The 26,925-nt window shown below is 51.8% G+C and overlaps 2 protein-coding genes and 1 non-coding gene across 6 annotated transcripts in view; 2 read left to right on the top strand and 1 right to left on the bottom strand.

Annotated features, from left to right (window-relative positions):
- Nucleotides 1–26,925, top strand: part of CDH4 (cadherin 4) — a 478,662-nt gene that overhangs the window by 437,576 nt on the left and 14,161 nt on the right. Inside the window, exons 7-8 of the mRNA XM_002692260.6 lie at nt 4,433–4,605; nt 19,290–19,427. Of these exons, the coding sequence (XP_002692306.3) occupies nt 4,433–4,605; nt 19,290–19,427 (311 nt within the window). The remainder of the gene's footprint in view (nt 1–4,432; nt 4,606–19,289; nt 19,428–26,925) is intronic.
- The window catches only part of TAF4 (TATA-box binding protein associated factor 4), a 117,317-nt gene continuing 91,712 nt past the window's right edge, over nt 1,321–26,925 (bottom strand). Inside the window, exons 18-19 of one of the 4 annotated variants that reach the window (XR_009496944.1) lie at nt 25,765–25,861; nt 1,321–11,704 (exon numbers count right to left, since the gene is read on the bottom strand). The gene's annotated coding sequence lies outside the window, so the exon portion shown is untranslated. Of the gene's footprint in view, nt 11,705–18,580; nt 25,862–26,925 lie in introns of those variants that run through there. The other 3 variants (XR_009496943.1, XR_009496941.1, XR_009496940.1) reach the window with 3 other exon arrangements.
- TRNAW-CCA (transfer RNA tryptophan (anticodon CCA)) lies at nt 23,108–23,180 on the top strand. The gene has a single exon. It is a non-coding gene; the product is annotated as a tRNA-Trp (tRNA).

The following is a 26,925-nucleotide window of genomic DNA, read 5'->3' as shown; positions in this document are numbered from 1 at the left end:
TCATGTCCTCCCTGCCACCCTTGGCGTCCCCCCCACTTCCGGCTGCGTGAAGCCTGTTCTCTGCATGTCTTTTGTTTTGTTTAACGATATATTTTTTTAAGATTTATTTACTTTTTTTATTTTTTGACTGTGGTGGGTCTTCAGAGTTGTACACCAGCTTTCTCTCGTTGTGGCAAGCGGGGGCTACTCATCATTGTGGCGCTCAGGCTTCTGAGGCGGTGGCTTCCCTTGTTGCCGAGCACAGGCTCTAGGCACACAGGCTTCAGCAGTTGGAATGTGTGGGCTCAGTAGTTGTGGCTCTCAGGCTTAGTTGCCCTCAGTCATGTGGGATCTTCCTGGACCAGGGATTGAACCGGTGTCCCCAGCCCTGCATTGCAAGGTGGATTCCTAGCCACTGGCCCACTAGGGAAGCCCTCTGTGTGTCTTGAAGACATACCTTTGACCCACTCTCCTGATGAAAACATCTCCCTGTGATCTTAGAACAAAGTCCAAAATCCTTGCCGTGAGCCCAGCCTACCTCCAGCCCCATCACATGCCCCCACCTCTCTCTTCTTCAAACATCCAGAGCTCTTCTCTGCCCCAGGGCCTTTGTCCCCACTTCCTGGAGTCCTGCCCCCTCTTCCCTACCCCACGGGACCTCATCTCTCAGGCCTGCCCTGCTTCCTCTGTAGTTCCCTCCCACCTGGTTACTCTGCATATTCACACAAGCATTCTTACCCACTCCAAAGCCCTTACCCCAGCTGCCGAGGATCTGTCTCTCCTGTGTGTTCTGTCCCTCTTCACTGGCCTGTTAGGGGTGGGACCACGGCCATATGGTTGTTCTCTACACACGGAGCACAGAGCCTGGTGTCTGCACACAGCAAGTGCTCAGTCAGTAACTGAGGGGCAAGTGAAGTGAAGTCAAAGTCACTCAGTCATGTCTGACCCTTTGCGACCCCATGGGCTATAGCCTGCCAGGCTCTCTGTCCATGGAATTCTCCAGGCAAGAGTACTGGAGTGGGTAGCTGTTTTCTTCTCCAAGGGATCTTCCCGACCCAGGGAACAAACCAGGGTCTCCTGAATTGCAGGCAGATTCTTTATGAGCTGAGCCACCAGGGTAACCCAAGAATACTGGAGTGGGTAGCCATTCCCTTCTCCAGGGGGTCTTCCCAACCCAGGGATTGAACCAAGCTCCCCTACATTGCAGGCGGATTCTTTACCAACTAAGCTACCAGGAAATTGAGAGCTAAGCATCCCCATACACTGGAATATTATTCAGCCATAAAGAGGAATGAACCCTGAAATCATTAGCCTCAGAAAAAGACACCAGATGCAAAGGCCACGTGGTATATGATTTCACTGATAAGCCATGCTCAGAAGAGGCCGATCCATAGAAACAGAAAGTGGATGTGTGTTTCCAGGGCCTGGGAAGGAGGATGTGGGAAATTCTTAGTGGACACAGATTTCTTTGGGGGGATGACAGGATGCTCTGGAATTAAGATACTTTCTACTGACAATGCACAACAACTGAATATGCCAGAATACACTGACTTGTGCACTCTAAAAGGGTGAATTTTCTGATGCATGGATTCAGTTCAGTTCAGTCATTCAGTTGTGTCTGACTCTTTGCAACCCCATGAATCGCAGCACGCCAGGCCTCCCTGTCCATCACCAACTCCCGGAGTTCACTCAGACTCACGTCCATCGAGTTGGAGATGCCATCCAGCCATCTCATCCTGTCGTCCCTTTCTCCTCCTGCCCCCAATCCCTCCCAGCATCAGAGTCTTTTCCAATGAGTCAACTCTTCGCATGAGGTGGCCAAAGTACTGGAGTTTCATCTTCAGCATCACTCCTTCCAATGAACACCCAGGACTGATCTCCTTCAGAATGGACTGGTTGGATCTCCTTGCAGTCCAAGGGACTCTCAAGAGTCTCCTCCAACACCACAGTTCAAAAGCATCAATTCTTCAGCGCTCAGCCTTCTTCACAGTCCAACTCTCACATCCATACATGACCACTGGAAAAACCATAGCCTTGACTAGATGGACCTTTGTTGGCAAAGTAATGTCTCTGCTTTTCAATATGCTGTCTAGGTTCGTCATAACTTTCTTTCCAAGGAGTAAGTGTCTTTTAATTTCATGGCTGCAGTCACCATCTGCAGTGATTTTGGCGCCCAGAAAAATAAAGTCTGACACTGTTTCCACTGTTTCCCCATCTATTTCCCATGAAGTGATGGGACCAGATGCCATGATTTAGTTTTCTCAATGTTGAGCTTTAAGCCAACTTTTTCACTCTCCTCTTTCACTTTCATCAAGAGGCTTTCATGTTGATTAAAAGAAAAAAACTATAAATCTGAGGATTATATGAGCGGACAGCAAGGGCTGCAGGCCTGGAGCTCCGTGCCTCCTGCAGCGTCAAGCCCCACCCAGCGAGGATGTCTTGTCTTTCAGTCATGAAAAGGCGGGTCCTGAGCCCATTCGTCTCCGGTTGGAGGATGAGGATAGAAAACCTGAGCCCTGTAAAACAGATTTCCGCCTTCCTCTTGCTGTATGCCTTCTTTTCTGTTCCCATAAAATGCATCTGCCTTGAGAAACTTTTTTTCAGTTAAAGTCGACAGCAAAGCTGACTCTGTGTCAGGCCCTCCCTGCACGGGGGGTAGGAGAGGCTGGACAGGCACGCAAGAGGACCTGCCGGGCACACACCTCGTGCAGTGAGAGACTCTGGGAGCATGCAGGAGAGACCCCTGCCTCGACCATGGAAGTGTCTCCACCACTGTCCGCCCAGCTCCTCGTGCAGCACCAACCCAGAGCAAATTCTTAGCATGTGTCTGATGAATGAAGCCCCCTGCCCATTACCACCCTGGATCCCAACAGGCCTGGAGGCCCCCCAGCCCCAAGCCAAGTTCAGCCTCAGCATAAGCCAGCACCTTTAAAAAGGACCCAGTGGAGGATGGTGCCCACACTCCCTCACCCCTGTAGGCCCTCGACAGCACACTGCTCCAACCAGGGAACAAGGAGCCGAACCAAGAACATGCAGATGAGGATAAAGGCAGCATGCCCCAGGCCCCAGGGGCAGGTGCAGGGCTGGGAGCCCATGCCAGTCAGAACTCCAGGTTGCAAGCAACAAAGGTAGTATAGGATTAGTTCAGTCGTGTCTGACTCTTTGTGACCCCATGGACTGTAGCCCGCCAGGCTCCTCTGTCCATGGGATTCTCCAGGGAGGAATACTGGAGTGGGTTGCCATTCCCTTCTACAGGCGATCTTCCTGAACCGGGGATCAAACCCAGGTCTCCTGCATTGCAGGCAGATTCTTTACCATCTGAACGACCAGGGAAGCCTAGAATAGCATAAGACAAGAAGGGGAATATGTTCTAATATTAGTTCAGGTGTACAAAGCATCTGTAAGGGACCTTCCCCTCAATTTTGCTGTGAACCTAAAAGTGCTTAATAAAGAAAAGTCTTCATTTTTTTCTGTATACAGATAAGAGCTTCAGGGGCAGCTTGACCCAGGGGCTGCCCAGTGAGAGGTGGTCACTTGAGCCTGCCGTGGCTTTGTTTCCTCTGAGATGGCCCTGTCCTTCAGTTTCTATCTCTGAGGACAAAAAGTGACCACAGCCTCCAGCCTCACACGCTGGCCCAGCCAAGTCCAGGGGCAGGGATGGCACACTGAATTCCTAGAAACTCCAAAAAGCATATGCCCTTGCTCCCAAGCTCTGACTGGTCAGCCCACTGCTGATCACGGTGGCCAGGGGTGGAGGGCAGGCTGATCTAGCCAGGGCCTCCCAGTGGGGAAGGGCAGACACCAACAGGAATGCCACACCCCGCTCTCAGGAGGCAGGGGACTCTCCTGGGGTGTCCTCTGCAGACCTCGACCCTGGCGCCTGGTGGGGAACGGGCGCTGAGCTGGGGGAGGGTGTAGGTACTCACCACCTCTGGGCTCGCACACCCCGAATTTACTCCACCTGCCTCTGCATCCATGTGCACAGCATCCCCTCTGTGGGGTCTCTTCTCACTTAGCACCCTTGAGTGCCTATCAGGCACCTTCAGGATACAGCCCTGTTTCTTTACTATGTGCTGAGTCCCCACATTCTGGCTAGAGCCTTGGGCTGTGTGGCTCAGGAGGGAATGTGTTGAGTTTTGAGCCGGAATTGCAGGCTGCGCTAACCCTGGGTGGCTCCCTCTCCTGACGAAGTCAGAGCAGTGACATCAGAGCAGACTTGAGCTTGGGAAGAAGGCCCCACCCCCGTGGTTCTGCAGGGGGATATGGGGGTGGAGGGAAGGACAGACACATTCCCGAGGGCCTGGCAGCAGTCCAGCCCAGGGGTGAAGGATGACACACACCACATCCAGCCTCCAGGAAGATATGACTGCGGGAGACATCTGCTGGGGTGTGTACGAGGGACAGTGGCGGGCGTGGCAGGCGAGTCCCACATGAGCTGCCGTCTCTGTTGCAGGCACCTACGTGATGACAGTCACAGCCAACGACGCGGATGACGCCACCACAGCCAACGGGATGGTGCGCTACCGGATCGTGACCCAGACCCCGCAGAGCCCCTCCCAGAACATGTTCACCATCAACAGTGAGACGGGCGACATTGTGACAGTGGCTGCTGGCCTGGACCGAGAGGTGAGGTGGGCGCCGTGGGGCTGGGGCACAACCTCCCCACTGCAGTCTGTGTGGGAGAGGTTGACCCAGAGGGAAGTCACCGTGGGCCTGGGCGGAATGGTGATGCCCGCTGCTGCTCCCACCAGAGGAATGGAGGAGGGGGGATCATGTGTATATGCAGTGGATGACATGTTTATGGTGTGGATCGTGTGTTTATATGATGTGGGTCACATTTATATAAAGTGGATCACGTTTATATGATTGGATCACATGTTTATATGAAGTAGATTGTGTGTATTTTGTGGATCGTGTGTATTATGTGGATCGTGTGTTTACATGATGTGGATCATGTGTTGATATGAAGTGGATTGTGTGTATATACAGTGGACCGTGTGTATATTCGGTGGATCACATGTGTAAGTAGTCGGTTTTGCATATACATATAGTGGACTGCATGTGAATATGGAGATCATGTTATGCACAGTGGATCGTGTGTTTATATGCAGTAGATCACGTGTGTGTAGTGGACTGCACATGTACAGAGTAGATCATGTGTATATGCAGTGGACTGCATGTATAGGCAGTGGACTGTGTCCACAAGGTGTCGTGAATGGATGAGGTAGAGCTAACTGTGAAGAAGTCGGAGGCGCTTCAGAAGAGGTGGCCTTGCTCTGAGCCTTGGAGGTTGATATAATCAGTTCTATTTCCTCCCCTTTGGGAATAAAGACCCACTTTTTCTGAACACTGCACACCAGCTGTCTAACTGGTTCTGAGCAATCACAGATTCCCACCCCACAGACTCCTCCTTTCGATCAGAAACTTTCACTAAGCACCAGCTTTGTTCTGGAAACCACCAAGGGTACCAGAGAGTAGTGGGCAGGGCGAGTGGTGACTGCTTGCGTGGGGCTGACTCCACAGGAGGGAGGAGCGGGTGAGGGGGACAATCCCCGCAAGATAAATGAGTCCAGGTAGTGGCATGGCTTAAAGGATATGGCATCATGTGGAGGGGGGGATGTCCAGGGAGGCCCTGTCCTGGTCTCAGGAAGGGTGCGTGTGACTGTCCCAGGGCTGTCCTGACAAAGGAAGTGTGTCCTCTCACAATGCTGGAGACCATGAGCCCAAGATCCTGGCAACCTTGGGCTCCAGCCCAGCAGAGCAGAGGGTCCCACCCACCTCCCCCAGGGCACATGTCCACTCCCCACCCAGCACAGCCTCGCTGGCCTCCACCACCTCTAAAGAGCCGCTGCTCATTGCTAGATGAGCCTGGACTTCAGGTGAAGGAAGCAGAGGCGGGAGCAGGTGGTACCAGCCCTTGGCCCCGATCGCCCAGCCTGCTGAGCCATCACCTGCCCTGTTTGAGATAATGAGCAGCCCGCTGCACAGTCCTGCAGGGAGCCTGGCTGCAGTTTCAGGCTTGGAGGAGAGAAGAGGTGTTTCTGGGGCCTCTGTCCCAAGGAGAGAGGGCAGCACCCAGGGGACCTTCTGCAGAGCAGGGAGATCCCAGCTGGGAAAGCTCAGGGAAGCTGCTGGTTCCGAAGGCACGGAGTGGCTCTGAACACCATGCCCCTGCTTTCCCCTGTGAGTGGCCTGCGGGCTGTCCCTGGTTTGCCTTTACCTACGAATAACCAGGCAGGTGTGGAGTGGGACAGACAGAGGACGGGTGGTCAGCCAGAAGCAGGAGGAGGTGTGGGCATGTCTGCTACTCGTGCAAGCGTGTGCTGAGCTCATGCATGGCAGAGCCTGTTTCAGACAATGGGGCGCCCTGGGGACCCCAGCATGGGCCAAGCACTGTGTACATTGTCACATCTTAGTCCTTGAAACTGCCCTGGGGGGACTCCTGGAGCAGCGTTTCTTTCCAGATGAGAAAGACCAGGCTGCAGGGCTTTTAGTTGCCCAGGGCTATAGGGTCTCAGAGCTCAGGAGGGGCTCGGCCCCCATACCACAAACTGTCCATTGTTGTCTGAAGTTCACATTTAACTGAGCAGGCTCTGTTTTTGTTTGCTCTGGCAACCAACCCTGAAGCAGCCGCCCACTCTGGGCCCAGGTGGGGGCAAGGGTACCTCTTGCAGAGTTCAGTGTGCGTACCCTCTCCCGCATACCCCCTCCTTGGGATCCGCAGCACCTGGCTGGCTGCCCAGCACGCGATGGACCAGCCGGTGTTCTGGGACCAGCCTGGCTTCGAGTTCTCAGCGACCCAACCAAATGGGAAGAAACAGCCTGGGTGGTGCCCGGCCCCATGTCCTCTGGCCTCTGATCGGCTCAGTCCCACCCCTGAGGCCAGGCCTCTCCTTTGGGACTGCTCCTGGGTTGGTCATAGGCACCTCACTGGCTGCCCCCCCAAAATCTCCTCCCCACCTCCACCCAGAGCAGGTGGTTGCTGAATCTTAAGCGGGTCAAGTGAAATAATTAAGCACAAGCTGTCTGCACTGATCAGTGCATGCATGGACCAGCACTGTCCTGAGACAGCTGCTGGCCACTCCTCCCGCCACTGCGGGACGAGCCCTCAGGTGTGTGGAGGCAGCCTGGGAGGGCCCAGCCCAGGCAAGGGCAGCCCTGCAGACAGAGGGAGGGGGAGGGTGGGCCAGGACAAGGGCAGCAGGTAGCACCCCGAGGCCCCCGCACCTGAGCTCCTCGGCCCTGGTATCCCACGGCCTGGCCCCACCACCACCACCATGCAGGCTTCTGTCTCCACCCCTCCCCTCTCCTGCCACCGGACTCGTGGGCTTCTCCCATCTGGTTCTTCCCATGTTCTCACCAGATGTCACCTCCTCAGGGAAGCCCCCCAGACTGCTCTCCTCTCACTGAACCTACGGTTCCTACAGAGCCCAGTGTGGGGCAGATACTCTGTGGACTTTTCTTCTTTGCTGGGGGTCCCCTCCTGTGGGCCTGCATGGTCCATGTCATATGCATGAGCCTCTGTCTCAGCAACCCTGCACCCCACCGTCAGGGCAGTGTCCCCACAAGGAGACGTGACCCAAGGGGGTGGCCAGTGTCCCCAGCTCCAGTGAGGGACAGGGAGAGACTTGGTGAGGGGCCGAGAGAAGGCTCCATCCCCAGGGCCCAGGATAAGGACACAGTGTGGATGGACGGGTGAGCTGGAGGCTCGGTGGCCCAGAGGGAGGGACCACAGGCACCTGGGACCAGTGGGAGCTGGGGGCACAAGGGTGGTGGCCTGGGGCTTGGAGCCGCACAGGGGGTGGATCAGAGAACGTGCAAGGGTTGGGGGCTCGCTCTGAGCCTCCCCCAGGGAGATGGTCATTCACATGGGCAGTGGGGAGAGGGAGGGAGCAAGGTGGTGTTCACTGGGCGCCTCCTATGTACCATGCACTCTCGATACTAACTGTACTAAGACAAGCCCCCTGGGGCAGCCAGTGCCCACTTGCTGGGGGCGCCATCCGCTACACTCTCCACCTTCTGTCCCGAGCTGCCCACTGCGGGTGGGATGCCAGACTCCTCTGGCTGGCAGTGGCCGGTATGTCTCCATTTAGAAACAGACCTTGCAGGGCCTCGGCTGCACGTGTGGAGGGTGCACCCACGCTGGGTGGGAACTCAGCCTGCCGCGCCCTGCTGTGTGGTTTCCCAACACAACCTGTGGCTTAGGCGTACAAAGGACCACAGACAGGGCCTTTCTGCTCTCTTTGAAGGATGCTGACCACCCCCAACCCCACTCCTGTGGACAGAGGTTTCCCCTTAGCGGGGAAACACTGCAGATACTTCTTTTAGAACTGGCTTCGTGTTTGCAGAGTAAGTCGTCTTTAGAAAGGAGGAAAATCCACAAGCGTAATTGCCACTGTGTCTAATTAGGCAGAGCTATGTAAATCGAGCATTTCTACATGATTAAAATGTCAGGAGAGCCGGGGTGACACAGGAGCGGCTGAGTGTCTCTTGCATCCCCATCATCGGAGGGGCCCCTCTCGCTAATCCTGCTCATCTGCCTCCCTCCTAATTAGAATATTTATGGCCTGATAAGCCAGGCAGGTGGTGCTCTGGAGGGAGGGTACTCACTGGGCTATGTGATCTGCCCACCCAGCTCCATCCTTGAACCGCTGACCATGGGTGGGTCACCGTCTTGAAATTTTTTTCTCCCAAAGGTGGGCCAAATTCACCATTATGGTTCATAGGACTTTTAAGAAAGCAACTCCAACACATTTCTATATTTTTCAAGCGTCTCCACCCCATGTGGCCATCAGATGAGATTTCACAGAGAGCCATGCGTGATAAAGATGGCTTATCCCCGGGCCAGTGACGATCGTGACCTCCACTAACTTTACAGATTCACTCATGGGACTCAGCTCAGGCAGAAAACATTCTTAGTGACAAGACCAGCATCCCCGCCTTGCTCACAAGAAGTGTCATGACAGGCCACGTGGGAAATTCCAAAAATTTGTTTTCCTGGAAAATGAGCTCTCTGTAAGACTATAGTAGGCATCAGGGGGAGTGGGGTCAGCGGTGATCTTGGGCCAGGCAGAATTTGGTGTGTCATTTAGTCACTAAGTCGTGTCTGGCTCTTTGTGACCCCATGAGCTGCAGTGTGCCAGGTTTCCCTGTCCTTCACTAACCTCAGAGTTTTCTCAAGCTCATGTTCATTAAGTCAGTGATGCCATCCAACCATCTCATCCTCTGTTGCCCGCTTCTCCTCCTGCCCTCAATCTTTCCCAGCATCAGGGTCTTTTCAAATGAGTCAGTTTTTTGCATCAGGTAGCAAAAGTATCGGAGTTTCAGTATCAGTCTTTCCAATGAATATTCAGGGTTGATTTCCTTTAGGATTGACTGCTTGGATCTCCTTGCAGTCCAAGGGACTCTCAAGAGTCTTCTCCAGCATCACAATTCGAAAGCATCAGTTCTTTGGTGCTCAGCCTCCTTTATGGTTCAGCTCTCACATCTATACATAACTACTGAAAAATCCATAGCTTTGACCATACAGACCTTTGTTGGCAAAGTAATGTCTCTGCTTTTTAATATGCTGTCTAGGTTGGTCATAGCTTTGCTTCCAAGGAGCAAACGTTTTTTAATTTCATGGCTGTAGTCACCATCCGCAGTGATTTTGGAGCCCAGGAAAATAAAATGTCACTGCTTCCACTTTTTCCCCTTCTATTTGCCATGAAGTGATGGAACTGGATGCCATGATCTTAGATCTAATCCCTTGAATCTATTTGTCACCTCCACTGTATAATCATAAGGGATTTGATTTAGGTCATATCTGAATGGACTCGTGGTTTTCCCTGTGTGTGTGTGTTAGTCACTCAGTCATGTCCAACTCTGTGACCCCATGGACTGTGGCCCACCAGGCTCCCGAGCCACAGTCAACTCCAGGTCTTGTTTTTGCTGACTATATAGAGGTTCTCCATCTTTAGCTGCAAAGAATATAATCAGTCTGTTTTCAGTATTGACCATTTGGTGATGTCCATGTGTAGAGTCACCTCTCCTGTTGGAAAAGGGTATTTGCTATGACCAGTGTGTTCTCTTGGCAAAACTGTTAGCCTTTGCCCTGCTTCATTTTTTACTCCAAGGCCAAACTTGCCTGTTACTCCAGGTATCTCTTGACTTCCTACTTATGCATTCCAGTCCCCTGTGATGAAAGGATATCTTTTTTGGTGTTAGTTCTAGAAGGTCTTGTAGGTCTTCATAGAACTGGTCAACTTCAGCTTCTTCGGCATTAGTGGTTGGGGCATAGACTTGGACTACTGTGATGTTGAATGGTTTGCCTTAGAAGTGAACAGAGATCATTCTGTCGTTTTTGAGACTGCACCCAAATACCGCATCTTGGACTCTTTTGTTGACTATCCTGCTAAGTCACTTCAGTCGTGTCCGACTCTGTGCGACCCCATAGACAGCAGCTCACCAGGCTCCCCCGTCCCTGGGATTCTCCAGGCAAGAACACTGGAGTAGGTTGCCCTTTCCTTCTCCAATGCATGAAAGTGAAAAGTGAAAGTGAAGTCGCTCAGTTGTGTCCGACCCTCTGTGACCCCGTGGACTGCAGCCTTCCAGGCTCCTCCGTCCATGGGATTTCCAGGCAAGAGTACTGGAGTGGGGTGTCAGTGCCTTCTCCGTTGTTGACTATGAGGGCTACTCTATTTCTTCTAAGGGATTCTTGCCTACAGTAGTAGATATAATGGTCATCTGAATTAAATTCGCCCATTCCAGTCCATTTTAGTTCACTGATTCCTAAGAGGTTGATGTTCACTCTTACCATCTCCTGCATGACCACCTCCAATTTACCTTGATTCATGGATGTAACATTTCAGATTTCTATGCAATATTGTTCTTTACAGCATTAGACTTGATTTTCACCACCAGACACATCCACAGCTGAGCATTGTTTCTGCTTTGGCCCAACCACTTCATTCTTTCTGGAGCTATTAGGAATTGCCCTTCTCTTCCCCAGTAGCATATTGGACACCTACCAGCCTGGGGGGCTTATCTTCCAATGTCGTGTCTTTTTGCCTTTTCACATGTTCATGGGGTTCTTGGGGCAAGAATACTGGAGTGGGTTGCCATTTCCCCCTCCAGTGGATCATGTTTTGTCAGAACTCTCCACTATGATCCATCCATCTTGTGTAGCCCTGCACCATTGAGTCACCATAGCTGGATTCAGTCACACAAGTCCCTTTATCATGACAAGGCTGTGATCCATGAAGGGGGTTCAATATATCCCACTGGCAATTCTTGAATCATTTTTGCCAAACACTGTTTTTAAGACACCGAATGTGGCTTTGTGGTCTCAGAGAAAAAAAAAATTGCCCATTGAATCCACTGACCCCCTCACATTGGGTCCTCACTGAACTCATTGCACCCCCAAAAAAACAGAAGAAGAAAAGTGATCCTAGGAGGGCCTCAGGGCTCCAGCTTGCCTCCAAGATTGGCCTCACCCGTGCCATCCAAGAGTCTGCTGAGTCACAGGATGGTCCTGCAGACGTGGGGGTCTGGCAGTGAGCAGGGCAACCCCTCCAGGACCCACGGCCCATGCATCCGTCTTCACGGGGACCCTCGATACCACGCTCCCGGCCACACTGGATCCAGCTGGTTCCCAGGGCTTTCCAGGTGTCACCTCCCTGCCGGCCTCCACTTAATGTTGTCACAGTGGGAAATCAGCCCCAGGGAAAGCAGATGACAGCACTTCCTTTAGAGAAAGATGAGAAATGCAAAATAAAAGCCAGGGTCTGTGCTGAGTTCCCTGATGGATTCTCTCCATGTGGGACGGAGCCATCAAGACCACAGAGCAGCTGCCACAGAGCATGCCCAGGAGTGGCTCAGGCCCTCAGTCCCATACCTACTTTCTGGGGCTTAGCTGCCCCAAGGCATGTGGAATCTTCCCACACCAGGCTTTGAACCTGTGTCTCCTACACTGGTAGGTGGATTCTTTACCACTGAGCCACCAGGGAAGCCTGGGATTCTCACTCTTGACAGTGGCCTTTAAGAGAAGCAGCAGCAGACCTGGGGCCTAGAGTCTGGAGCCACCAGGAGGATGGACTGGGGTACCACCAGGAACAGGCCAGCTTCCCGTCCAGGTCAGGGTGGTGCCACCTGGCTGAAGCTGTGGGTGCGGAGTGGGTGCCCTGTGAGGCTGTTGAGCATGTGGTCAGCCTGCAGGCCCAGCGTGGGATGCGCGTGCCTGGGGTTCCCACAAGGCAGGAGTGGAGTGTTGGCACCTGGAAATGTCATTTGGGTCTGCGAAGCCCGCTGTGTTCATGTGGGTGGGTCGGCGGCGTTTGGCACCTCTGCAGCGCTGTGCTCCCTCCCCACCCCCCGGACCACTGTCTACCTCAGGGCCTTTCTAGCCCTGAAGGATACCTGGGCGCCAGCAGTGACTCCCCACCCTCAGCCCCCCAGGCCCAGCCCCTCTAACCTGCCCTCCCAGTGGAGCAGCCTGCTTTGAGTGTTTCCTACAACCTGTGAGACTTTACAGGTCTGGCCGTTCTCACTGAGCATCTAGCATTCAAGGTTTGTCCACGATGTGGCTGGGGTCAGTGCTTCACCCCTTTTCACGCCTGAATTGTATTCTGCTGCAGACAGGCACATTTGCTCGTCCCATCGTCAACTGGTGGGCGTTCAGACCACTCCCCATGACAGGCGCTGCTGTGATCACAGATCAGCCCCTGCTTGGATGCCTGTTCTCGTCCTCTTGGGCGTATGCCTAGACGTGGACTTGTGGCCAAGAGGTGACCGTGTAAATCCCCAGGACCCACTGCCTATTTTCCGCGGTGGCCACACTCTCCATCCCATTTGGAACAAGTCTCAATGCGCTTGCCTGAACAGGTCATCAGCCTTGTGGCTCGCCCCACGCCCAGAGCCCACCTGGTGGGTCCCCAGTTGTGTTCTCAGGCCCTGAGGACACCCACGGGCTGAGCACATGAGAACCAGACACAGGCAGGCGGTTAGGTTGCACTGTCTCCAGGGACAGGCTGGCCCGGTCCCAGGAGCAGCAGGGCAGCAGGGTCCGAGCTGCGTGTCCTGGCAGCCCCAAGTGGAGAGGGCCAAGAGTGGAGAGTGCAGGAATCTTTGATGCTTTTCTGGGGCAGGCTGGCCAGCTGCATTATTGATGGATGTTCTGCAAAATTTAAATGCTGAGCTACGGGGAGGTGAGTGAAAACCCCAGAGACTCCCGCTTGCAGTTTTCTTCCCTCCTCCCGAACTTGAAAATGGTCAGATCACATTTTAATGAATTCACTGCAGCACTACTGCTGCCGGCTCTGGGGGCTCTGCACCTGGCAGGAGCAGGGGGACTGCTGGGCAGCTGCCAGGCTGACCAGCAGGGGCACCTACTCAGTACGCCTCCTGGTGGCCGCAGCTATCACCAACCATCCTTCAGCGGGTGGCCCACGCCCCCACCTCCCTCTGGCTCTGCTGGGGTGGGCGTCATAGGGAGAGCAGAGGTGGAGGAGGAACGCTGGCCGTTGACTGGTCCAGAGCTGGGCCCAGGGTCCTCTCTGAGTCCCAGGGGGGCCCAAGGAAGAGGGTTTCTGGAGTCCAGGATCCAGCCACCACATGGCTCACCAGTTCCGACCTGAGAACCCAGTTTGATCACCTGCAAAGTGGGGATGGTATTGCACCCTATTCCCCAGGACTGGCTGAAGGACGGGTGGGGATACTGCATGTGGTCTGTGGATCCACCAGCAGGAGGCACTAGAACCACCCTGAAAATAGCCCCACGCAGTCCACCAACTCCAGGGCCCCTCCCCGGCCTCACGCAAATGGTGACAAGCATTCTAAGGCCACGAAGCAAGGCCCAAGGAAGGCTTTTTAAATAAAAACATCAAATCTCTTACCCATGCTAGACCCTCCCAACAAGTAAAGCTGGAACATTTGCAAGAGGGTGTCTGTCCAGGGACATTTCCCAGGTTCCACCTGGGCCCCACTACCTACCCTCAGGTGACCATTACGAAGTCTAGAAAGTATACTTTCTAAAGCTAAAGCCACAGCAGAGCCTGGCCCGCATTCCCCGTGCCCCCACAATGACCTGTCCGAGCTCAGCAGGGCTGGCTGGATCTCAGGGGCCGCACCCATGGGGCCTCTGGATTTTCTTTCTGCGCCCCGCACTCCCCTCACCCCCCGCACCACACAGCCTAGAAGGACCCCACCACCACCTGGCTCCCAAAAGCAGGACCGGTATGCCCTCTAGTGGTGGTTGTCTGTACAATACACACTCGCACAGGCACCAACGTGCACACACTCCCAGGCACGCACACACAAACATACACATGTACACATGCCTATACACATATGTGTATGTGCACACACCGGTATACACACACACACATGCATACATACGGGTCCAGAAACACAGGCATACACACAGGAACACAAGCTTGCACACGCATATACACCCATGCAAACACACACGAGTGCCCCCATGTCCCTGAGATGGTTTGGTTCTCCAGTGTCGTCTTAGGGCCTCAGCCCATAATGTCCACAATGTACAGGTGGATTCTACCATTAAAGAGATAAGAAAGGTTGGAGGGGTGCCTTCTTGGCTGCAGTCAGTCACATGACAGCAGTGTCAAGGGGTGAATGCGTTCCCTCCTCTGCTCTAGTTAAATCCCTCCTTTTGCTGTGGGGTCCCAGGAGCCAAGTTGGGGTGAAGTCCCTCCTCTCAGCCCTCCAGCCTGGGTCTCCCTCCCTCCCTCCCACCAGGCAGTCACACGGACAGAGTCCCGATGCTTAGGCCATCGCAGGACAGCCTCTCCCAGCAAGAAGGCCAGCGGGGGGATGGGGCTGTTTCGGGGGCCTCGGTCCCACCAGTGGCCTGGGAAGGGCAAGCTGAGGCCTTGGTTCCTGGGGGGACCACACACTGTGTGCCATCAAATTACAGCTGTTGGGGGCAGGGGTCCGAGACCAAGGCTGGGCCGTGCTGGCTCCTTCTGGAGGGTCGTGAAACACTGCCTGTGCGTCCGCTGGCTTCCAGTCATGCTGCAGCCCTTGGCATCCTTGGCTTGTGGTCGCTCCAGCCTCTGCCCCGTCTCATGTGTCCTCTGCCCTCATCGTCTCTTACTGGAAACCTGTTGTTGCACTGGGATGCCCTGACCCAGAGGGCCCAGGTCCATCTCGACCTTCACTTTATCTAAAAGGCTCATGATGGACTTGGGAGCACAACTTAACCGATTACCAGGTTGTCCTATCATCTCTTTACTGTCCTGAAGAATGACCTCTGCTGGCCACCGAGAGCAGGGTGGGAACAGAGGTGGGCAGCTGGGGCCCAGGACCCAAGCACCATCTGTCTCGGGCCGGCTGTGTGGCCCACGCATGACCCATTTAGTGAGGGGTTGCCTGCACTGGACAGTGGGCTCCTGAGCCGGGTCTTGCATGTCATCTTCCCCACGATGCTCATGCAGAGCAGGGCCTGGGCAGGTCAGATGGGAGGCCCCGCATCTCCTTCCTGTTCCTCATCCCCCAGGACCCCAGGTGGCCAGAGCTTCCACGTCAGGTTGGCAGAGCCCTGGGGATGCCCCACAATGGGACTCTGGACGCCTCAGCCCCACAAGGTCGCCAGCCGTGAGGTGGTCTCCATTTAACACTGACCCCAGGAGCCCCCTCCGTGACTCTGCCTGCCATGGTTTATGTTGTGGGAGATCCAGAAACATCTCTGCAGCCAGGCTTGTGGAGGGGGTCAGCCCAAGGGGCGTCCCCAATGCCCACGCCCCTCCTGTGCCAGCTGCTATAGGACAGGCCTGTCCGAGGTGTGCCCCCAGCCTGGCCACCATCCTCAGCCCAGGCCAGCGTCTAGCACAGCTGGAACCAACTAGCAACCGACCAGTGCCTGCAGATCCAAGCTGTGACACAGACGGTCACCACGGATGCTGGGGAGGGTCTCCTCCGCCAGTGACAGAGTGTACACGTGCTCTAGATGCCAGAGGGAGAGCTCTGACCACAGAGTCCTGGGCTCTGGAGCAAGAACATGCAGAGGGCTGCCGTGCTGATGCTGAGAAGAAAAGCAGGGTCTCAGGAGAGTGGGTGTCTGTCAGGGGAGCAGGTGCGCACTTATATTTTATTCGAGGAGGGAAGGCCTTGCTGATGGGCGCAAGCAGTGTCAGGGCAGGCAAAGCAGCCCTGTATAACCCTGGTGGGGAGGGGAACATACGTTTGAAGAGCAGCAAGGAGGCCCCATGGCCACAGCAAAGTGGACGAGGTAGGAGGGGAGAGAATGAGGCCGCTGAGGCCACCACCTGCTCCTGGGACCCGTAGATCCTCCCCAAGGAGCAGAGGTGAGCCCCAGCTCTGGGTTAATCAGATCCGCCAGGTGAGAGGGGCAGGGTCTTCTCGGCACCTGTATGTGTCTCTCAGCCTCCGTTTCTCTGCGCGATGAGAGGTGACAGGAGGCTGCTCAAGGCTCTGTCGGCCTGGGTGTCCCCCCTTCCCCATCCATACTTTGTGGGCTGGGCCTAGATATTCACAGAGCTTTAGAAATAAACAGTCATGTTTAGGACTAATTTCTATTTACGGCAGGTGATGCTGGTTTGCCATTTATAGCAGTGGCAGAAACTGCTTTTATTTTTTTAAAAACTTTCTATTTTGTATGGGGGTTAGCCAACTAACAGTTGTGATAGTTTCAGGTACACAGCAAAGGGGCTCAGCCACACATACACCTGTCAAACTCCCCTCCCATCCAGGCTGCCACGTAACACTGAGCAGAGTTCCCTGTGGTTATCCATTTTGAATATAGCGTGTGTACATGTCCATCCCAAGCTCCATAACTATGCCTTCCCCACCACTCCTTCCCCCTGGCAACCGTAAGTTCATTCTCTTAAGTCTGCGAGTCTGAGAAACTGCTTTTAAGTGTGCTTACTGAAGTACAAGAACGTGTTTGCTGTCAGGGACAACCTGCAGACAGAACTGGAGCGGGGCACGGTGTTAGTCTGCATTGTGGGCGTGACCAGCGTGTCCACAGCGGGAGCCCCCACCACAGCCACCCCAAGGCCACGACAGTCGGGCCCTGAGTCTGCCCTCAGGCCAGCAGTGCCCCGGAGGGTCGGGGTCAGAAGCGCTAGAGAAACATCCGTTTATCACAGGATATCGAATCCAACCCCCTGTGCTCTGCAGCAGGGTCTTATTGTTCATCTGGTTTGTTTGCAGTCCTTTGTATCTGCTAATCCCAACTCACGCTCCACCCTTCCCTCACCACCCCGCTTCCCCTTGGTAACCACAAGTCTGTTCTCTGTGCGTCTCTCATAAATTTAAGTTCATTTGTGTAGTAGTTTAGATTCCACAGTATAAGTGCTATCATGTATTTGTCTCTGACTTAACTTCATTTAGTATGATAATCTCTAGTTGCTCCCACGTTGCTGAAAATGACATTATTTCATTATTTTTATGGCTGAGTAACATTCCACTGTTGTGTATATACCACATCTTCATTCATCTGTTGATGGACACAATGCCTTGGCTATTGTAAGTAATGCAGCTGTTAACATTGTGGTTATATGTCTTTTCAAATTAAGAGTTTTCTCTGGATATACACCTAGGAGTGGGATTGCTAGAAAATATGCTAAGTCTATTTTTAGCTTTTTAAGGCACCTCCATACTGTTCTCCATGGCGGCTGCACCAATTTACATTCCCACTAACAGTGGAAGAGGGTTCCCTTTTTCCACATCCTCTCCAGAATTTATTGCTTGTAGATATTTTTGATGATGGCCATTCTGACCAGTGTGAGGTGATAATTCATTGTGGTTTTGATTTGCATTTCTCTATAAGTAAGGGCTTCCCTGGTGATTCAGTCAGTAAAAAAAATCCACCAGCAATGCAGGAGACCCGGGTTTGGTCCCTTAGTTGGGAAGATCCCTTGGAGGAGTAAATGGCAACCCACTCCATTATTCTTGCCTGGAGAATTCCATGGACGGAGGAGCCTGGCAAGCTACAGGGGTTGCAAAGAGTCAGATGTGACTAAGGGACTTAGCATGCACAATTATTAGTGAGGTTGAGCATCTTTCCATATGCCTGTTGGCCACCTGTATATCTTCTTTGGAGACATGTATATTTAGGTCTTCTGCCCATTTTTTGATTGGGTTACTTGGTTTTTTGTTATTTGTATGAGCTGTTTGTATATTTCAGAGATTAAGCCCTTGTCAATTATATCATTTGCAAATATTTTCTCCCAACCTGTAGGTTTTCTCACTCTGGTGTGCAAAACTTGTGTTTATTTGTGCTTCTATTTCTATTGCCTTAGGAGACTGACCTAAGAGAAAAACACTGCTACGTTTTATGTCAGAGAATGTTTTGCCTATGTTCTCTTGTAAGAGTTTTATGGTGTTGTGTCTTATATTTTAGTCTTTATGCTCTTTGGAGTTTCTTTTTGTGTATGGTGTGAGCGAGTGTTCTAACTTCATTTACATGCGGCTGTCCAGCTTTCCCAATGCTACTTGCTGAAGAGATTCAAACATCTTCTGAAAGGGGCCAGACAGCAAATGTTTTAGGCTTTCCAAGTAATGTAAGCTCATCACAGCCACTTAGCTCAGCTGTTGTGCAAAATCAGCCACAGACAATGTACAAATAAATGAACCTGGCTGTGTGCCAATAAAACTTTATTTACAAAAAACAGTGGCAGACAGATTTGGCCCATAGGCCAGAGTTTACTGACCCCCAAAAGCCCCTTGGTGACTCGCAGCTACCCACGAAGGTGTAGACACCTTACCAGGCACTGCTGTCTCAGGGGTGCTGCACTGGTGGCTCCTGGCGAGGTCTGGCTGCAGAAGGGTTGGAGAGCCCTTTCAGTGCCCAGAAATCCACTGTCCCCATCCAGCTTTTATTTGCCTCCTAAAACCCACACCTGTATCCGAATACTACCCGCTCCTTCCAGGCAGCATGCAGACTGGTGTGCAGGTAACAGGGTCGGGGGCTCAACTTCCCTTCTCCTGTGTGAATTTCTGACACTGAAGATGCTAAAGAAATGAGGTCGCTGCGGACACACATCTGGGTTCGCCTCTCTTTGCACACTTCCACCCCGATTTTACAAACCTCAGTGTCTTCTTACAGTCCAAGCCCCCTTTTCCTTCCTTCTAGTTCAATCCACACCTGTGAAAGCCAGGTGCTGGGATGAAGGCAAAGACCTTGCCACCCACTGTGAATGAGGAAAATGTTCTTCCTGTGGCCAGCACCCTGGGCAGGAAGGGGATCCAGCAGCAGCTGAATCCATCCAAGGAATATGTTTCTTGGAAGAAAGTATAAACAGCTAAACCCAAGCTGCTGCTCTGTTCTTCCCCCTTGTCCCTTCTAGAAAGTCCAGCAGTACATGGTCATCATTCAGGCCACAGACATGGAAGGAAACCTGAACTATGGCCTCTCCAACACAGCCACCGCCATCATCACAGTGACGGACGTGAACGACAACCCACCGGAGTTCACTGCCAGCACGGTGAGTGCGTGCCCTTCCTGAATCTGGAGGAGTTGGCCAGTGGCATTCAGACTCCAGGGAGAGGCTCAAGCGTCGGCCACTTTGGGGTGTGCTCGGCAGGACAGGCTGGGGGCTGCAGGGGGACATACATGCCAGGTCCCTCTGGCAGGAGCCTCCACAGCCCACCATCAGCAGGAGGGCAGTGGGGGACACAATGTGTCCTGCCCCTTCAGGCGCGGCCGGCGGGCTGCCCACAGACCTAAGTGCCCACAGGAATGGCCCAGTGGCACAGCTGTGGGATCACGGAGTCACAGGCTCCCAATTCCTCTGGGTTCCCAAGGAGCTGTGTCCTTCGGTCCACTCGCTCTGGCGTGGAGGTGCTGACAGGACAGGAACCTACACCCACCCCGCGCTGCCTGGCCAGAAATGTGGCGGGGGGTGGGAGAGTGGTCAGTGAGGGTTCCCAGGGCACCGAGTAGATGAGAGAGTAACTGCAACAACAGAAGACCTGGGGCACCACCAGGCCCCTCTCCCCCAGCACCAGCCTGGGCCTCTGGTCAACCTTTGGTCCCCACCAACCCCGTGAGGCTCAGGACCCAGTTATGGGCGAGGAGGCTGAGGCTCAGAGAGGCTAAGTCACTTACCCAGAGCCACAGAGTCCACGAGGGGAGCAGCTGGGAGTGGGCCTCAGAAGCTGAGCTCTCAGGGGAGGAGAGGGGAGCCCTCGCAGTAAGCCCATGCAGCATCCCCTCAGCCTGCTTCCCCACAGCCCCCACACCCTTCAATCCCAATCTTGAAGCCCTCCATCCTGCATCCTAGAGTCCCAGACTCTAGGTCCAGGTGAGCCAAGGCGGGAGGAGGGCAGTCCCAGCCATGAGGGCGCAGTGCCACCTGGTAGGCAGATGGCAGATCACCCTGTGGGGTCAGGGTGGCATAGCTTCCATTCTGTGGGCTCTCCACGGCCGGGGGCAACGTCCAGGGAGTCTGGACATGAGTGAGACATCCCCCCAGCCTGCAAGAACCCCAGGCCGATCCCCAAGGCAGCCCCTACCCTTATAGGGGTTTTCTGTTCTCAGCATGGATCCCTGGAAACTTTCAGGAACAAATTTTCATTGTGTCTCCCAACTTAATCATTCTCTTTTAACTTGAATTTTGGTTAGATCATTCACACACACATAGCACAGCAACTTAAAAGTTACAAAATGACTTACTTTGAGGAAGAGGCCCTGGTGTTCTAATTCTGTCCCTTGCGTCGTTTCTAGTTTTCTGTTTATGATGGGTCCTTAAGACATTTCCACATCCAGATTCCAAATGGCCTTGGAATTTTTTCAACATGTGTTTAGAAATAATTTCAAGTTCACAGAAAGGTTGCAAGAATAGGAATGGGGAATAGAACAGCCTCACAGAGAGAAGGCAGGATGGTGGAGTAGAAGGCCTCGAGCCCAACTCCTACCACAAAACTCAAAATCACAACTGCTGAACAGTCCTCCATAAAAAAGACTGGGACTTGCCAAAAGAGATTTTCTACATCCAGAGATATAAAGAAGAAACCACAACATGATGGGAGGAGAACACTCTCACAATGTAATCAAATCCCATCCAGGAAAGGTCAGTTAAACTAAAAATTGGTTCTTTGAGACTACTGCTGCTGCTAAGTCGCTTCAGTCGTGTCCGACTCTGTGCGACCCCATAGACAGCAGCCCACCAGGCTCCTCTGTCCATGGGATTCTCCAGGCAAGAACACTGGAGTGGGTTGCCATTTCCTCCTCCAATGCATGAAAGTGAAAAGTCAAAGTGAAGTCGCTCAGTCGTGTCCAACTCCTAGCGACCCCATGGACTGCAGCCCACCAGGCTCCTCCGTCCATGGGATTTTCCAGGCAAGAGTACTGGAGTGGGGTGCCATTTGAGACTACTACAGGCAACTATATGGCAATAAATTAGACAACCTTGAAAAAATGGACAAATTCTTAGAAAGGTACCATCTCCCAAAACTGAACCGTGAAGAAACAGAAAATATGACCAGACCAATAACAAGTACTAAAGTTGAATCTGTGATTTAAAAACTCCCAACAAAAGTTCAAGACCAGATGGCTTCACAGGTGAATTCTATCAAACATTTAGAAAAGAGTTAACACACATCTTTTTGAAACTATTCTGAAAAATTGCAGAGGAAGGAACAACTCATTCTATGAAGCTACCATCACCTTGATACCAAAATCAGGCAGATGCTTCAAAAGAGGAAAATTACAGGCCAATATCACTGATGAACATAGATGTGAAAATCCTCAACAAAACACTAGCAAACAGAATCCAAAAACACATGAAAAGTATCAATCAATTAAAAAAAAGACTGGGACCTCCAGCCATGAGCAAGGAGAATTCATCCCAGGGATACAAGGATTTGTCAACATCTGCAAATCAATCAGTGTGATCCACCACATTAACAAATTGAAGAATAAAAACCATATGATCATCTCAATAGATGCAGAAAAAACTTTTGATAAAATTCAACACCCATTTATGATAAAAAAAAAAACTGTCCAGAAAGTGGGCATAGAGGGCACCGACCTCAACATAATAATGGCCATGTATGACAAACCCACAGTTAACATCATACTCAGCTGTGAGAAAGTGAAAGCATTTCTTCTAAGGTAAGAACAAGACAAGAATGTCCACTCTTGCCGCTTTTATTCAGCATAGTTTTGGAAGCCCTAACCAAGGCAATCATAGAAGAAAAAGAAAGAAAACTTATCCAAACTGGAAAAGAAGTAAAACTGTCACTGTTGGCAGATTACATGATGCTATACATGAAAATCCTAAAGATGCTACCAGAAAACTACAGAGCTCATCAATGAATTTGGTAAAGTTGTAGTATACAAAATTAATGTATAGAAATCTGTTGCATTTCTACAAATTTACAATGAAAGATCAGAAGGGAAATTAAGAGAACAATCCCACTTAACATCACAACAAAAAGAATAAAATACCTAGGAATAAACCTACCTACAGAGACAAAAAAACCTATACTCAGAAAACTACGAGACACTGATGAAAGGAATTAAAGACATCACAAACAGATGGAGAGATACACCAAGTGGATTGGAAGAATCAATATTGCCAAAATGACTATACTACCCAAGACAGTCTACAGATCCAACGCAATCTTGATCAAATTACCAATGGCATTCTTCACAGAACTAGAACAAAAAATTTCACAATTTGTATGGGAACACAAAAGACCCCAAACAGCCAAAGAAATCGTGAGAAAGAAAAACGGAGCTGGAGGAATCAGGCTCCCTGACCTCAGACTATACTACAAAGCTACAGTCATCAAGACACTATGATACTGGGACAAAAATTAAAATACAGACCAATGGAACAGGATAGAAAGTTTAGAAATAAACCCACATACACCTGTGGTCACCTAATCCATGACAAAGGAGGCAAGAATATACAATGGAGAAAAGACAGTCTCTTCAGTAAGTGGTGCTTGGAAAACTGGACACCTATGTGTAAAAGAATGAAATCAGAACATTCTCTAACATCATACAAAAACTCAAAATGGATTAAAGACTTAAATATAAGACCAGATACCGTAAACTTCTAGAGGAAAATATAGGGAGGACACTTTGACGTAAATCACAGCAATATATCTTTGGATCCATCTTCCAGAGCCCTGAAAATAAAAACAAGTAGGGACTTCCCTGGTGGTCCAGTGGCTAAGACTCCTCACTCCAAATGCAGGGGGCCCAGGTTCAATCCCTGGTTAGGGAACTAGATCCCACATGCCTCAACTAAGACCCAGAGCAGCCAAATAAATAAATATTTAAAATAAATTAAAAAAAAACAAATGGGACCTAATAAAACTTTAGAGTTTTTACACAGCAAAGAAAACCGTAAATAAAAGGACAACCTATGGAATGGGAGGAAATACTTGCAAAGGAAGCAACTGACAAGGACTTAATCTCCAAAATACACAAATAGTTCATATGGCTCAACATAAAAAAACCACCCAATCAAAAAATGGGCAGAACACCTAAGTAGACATTTTTCCAGAGAAGACATAGAAATAGCCAAAAGGCACATGAAAAGATGGTCAACAATGCTAATTAGTAGAGAAATGTAAATCAAAACTGCAAAGAGATACCACCTCCCACCAGTAAGAATGGCCATCATTTAAAAGTCTACAAACAAATGCTGGAGAGGATGTGGAGGAAAGGGAGCCCTCCTACGCTGCTGGTGGGAATGCAAACTGGTACAGCCACTATGGAGAACAGTATGGAGTTTCCTTAAAAAAAAAAAAAAAAAAAACTGAATACAGATCTAGATATTATCCAGCAATCCCACTCCTGGGCATATATATCCAGAGAAAACCATAATTTGAGAAGATGCACACACCCCAGTGTTCACTGCCGCACTATTTACAACAGGCAGGACATGGAAGTAATCTAAGTGTCCACTGACACAGGAATGGATAAAGGTGTGGGACATACGTATAATGGAATACTACTCAGCATAAAAAAGAATGAAACAACACACCGCACAGCAACAGGGAGGGATGCTGAGCCCTAGTAAGTGATCACAGAGATGGGCATAGTGCGTGAAGTCAGACGGAGAAAGACAAACACAGTATGGTATCACTTATATGCCAAATCTAAAAAACGATACAAATGAACTTATCTACAAAACAGGGAACAGACTCATGGGCTTAGAAAACAAGCTTATGGTTATCAAAGGGGAAGTGGGGAGAGGAGTCAATTAGGAGTTTTGGATTAACTACACTGCTATATATAAATAGTATAAAATATATATACACTGCTATATATAAAAGACATAATCCATGAGGACCTACTGGATACCACAGGGACCCTACTCAGTATTTTTTAACCTATATGGTGAAAGAATCTGAAAAAGAATATACCTATATATGCATGTAACTGAATCACTTTGCTGCGCCTGAAACTAGCAGACACTAAATCAACTAGACTTCAGCTAAAAGAACAGCCACTCACGAGACCCCATCAGCACCATCCTCCCTCCCTGCTGCTCCCCGGAGACGGGCCCACAGAATTCCTCTGAATGGCTGGACAGTCAGCCATACGTTGTGAAGCCTCGTGTTCAAACACCTCGTCCTAAGAGGAGGGTTTTCTGTCAGGGAAATGGCTGCTACCCTTTTCCCACCTGAGGCCCAGAGGGTGTCTTCTGGGCTGCCCGAGGTCCCCTGCTCCCCCGGCCACCTGCTCACCACACCGCTGTCCTTCAAGACCCTCCCAGCTCCCGTGTCCTCTGCACCTGCCAGCCCTCCCCCACACCGGCTTCTGCAGCTCCAGAGGGGGCCTCGACGTGGCCCCTACACCCAAGATCCTGCAGGACGGGTCCATGGGGGACCACTTCTGTCCACTGTCCCGAGCCCTGGTCTGGCTTTGACAGCTTGGCCTCCTGTGGCTCTTCATGCTTCTCATCTTAACCTCATCTGCCCTTCTGCACACCAGCCACACTGCAAACACCCTGAGCCCCCAGAAAGGCTGGATCCTGGGTGACCCACAAGGAAGCAAAGGGGAGGGGGACAGGAGGGGGAGGAGAACCATCCTGACTCCCTGTGTGCACCAGGGCATCTGCACAAGGGCAGGGGGATGACCAGCAAGATATCCCCAGGTCCATACCCACCTCTGAAGAGTGGGCAGCCCAGGAATTACACTGAGACCCTGGCCAGGGTGTGCACATGACCGAGGAGGCACCCTGGGGCATGTTCCTGGGGCCCAGTGGCAAGCAGGACCCCAGGACATGGTCTGCTGGGCTCAGTGGGGGCTGGCCACACCCCCACACACAGCTGGGCTATTTTTATCAAGTTTAATCAAGAACAATCAGCAGAAGCTGAAGAGATGGGAGGGTGGATTTACATGATCCAATTCCTAAACGTTAATTAAAAGTCATTTTCCCTTTGCCTGCTCTGGGCCTGCTCTGCTTGCTGCCCCTGCATGGCTTTCCTGCTGTCAGAAGGCCACTGACCTCAGCAGTCCCTGGGGAGCAGGGCTGAGCCCCCAGAACACAGCCCCACACCAGGCCCCAGTCCTGGACCAAAGCCCCAAGACCCAGCCCCCTCACCACCCACACACAAGCCCACAGGAGGGTCTCCTGGAGTCAGGAAACCCCTGCTGCCCCCAGAGTCCCTCCTGTTGTGTGACCTTGGGCTGATGGCCAGACCTCTCTGAGCATAGCAGTGTCTTCCCCTCTTTACGCCTGAGTGTTACACAGCTCAGGGTGAAGCCGGGAGCATCCACTGAGCTACAGGGAAGTTTGTTCTCTGCCCTAAAAATGCTACCGGGTGGTACCTGACCTCCATCACAAGCGGCCTGACCTGGCAGTTGAGCAGACAGGGTTCCAGCTCTGTCTTCAGCGGGGGAGAGGTCAGGATGGAGGCGTGAGAACGTTCATCCCAAGTCCAGTTTCCTCATCTGATTAAAAAAAAAAAAAAAGGATGGTAAAGGAGATAGTCAGAGAAATTCTTATATGTTGATACAATGAAATACAACAGAACCGCTTGAAACAAACATGACGTGATATGTCATATTCTAATATGGAAAATGCTCCAAATAGACTAATCACTGGAAAGCCAGTGGACAGGACAGGTGGAGAGTATAACGATCCTCTCCTTGTAAATAAACTGTATTATATAAATACCAAGAGAGGAGGCCAGGGTCCTGCAGGTGCGCAGGTGCAGACTGTGATGGCTTGGTTTTCACCGTGTATTTGACTGGATGACCTATTCCCCATCCAAGGCAAGTGTGAATGAAATTAGGTTAAATATTTTTAAAAGGGGGACTTCCCTGGTGGTCCAGTGGCTAAGATTCCACACTCCCAGTGCAGTGGGCCTGTGTTCAACCCCTGGTCAGGGAACTCGACCCCACATGCCACAACTCAGAGTTCCCATGCCACAACTTAAAAGATCCCACGTGACACAAAAGGTCCCACGTGCCGCAGCTAAGACCTGGCACAGCCAAAAAAAAATACATATCCTCAAAATGGAGGGTGAGCTTCTGGCGGTTCCCGTCCCAGGGTTCCCTGAAAATGGAAGAGAGGACAAGCCCCAGTACCCCCCTTTCTGGAAAGGGGGTGACCAGGCCTGCCTGTGAACCACAAAGCCAGGGAGGGGCTTCAAGGTGTCTTATGGCTGAGGGTCAGGTCCTCCCCTGAGCCAGTGTCACAGGGGCATGTCCCTGCATTACTCACGAGCTCCTACCACAGCACTGCGAGGAGGGGCGAGGCTGCAGCATCCCACCCGGTCCTGGGCCCCAGGCTCCCCCCGGGGGTGGAGGAGGATGGACGTCAGCCCAGGTCTCATCCCGTTATCATGAGCCACGGCTCCCACCTGTCAGCTCCCGATTCCAAGCTCGGCAGCCAACAGAAATCGCCGCAGTCTCACTGGACAGAAAACTAAACTTCAAAGATTAACATCACTGAGACAGTGTGCCGCCCCCACCTCCGACCCCTTGCACCAGCCACCCAGAGCTCCATCCCC

This window comes from Bos taurus, chromosome 13 (genome assembly GCF_002263795.3).
Source record: "Bos taurus isolate L1 Dominette 01449 registration number 42190680 breed Hereford chromosome 13, ARS-UCD2.0, whole genome shotgun sequence".
NCBI lineage: Eukaryota > Metazoa > Chordata > Mammalia > Artiodactyla > Bovidae > Bos > Bos taurus.
Note: the sequence above shows the minus strand (reverse complement) of the source record. Positions and strands in the feature narration are given on the sequence as shown.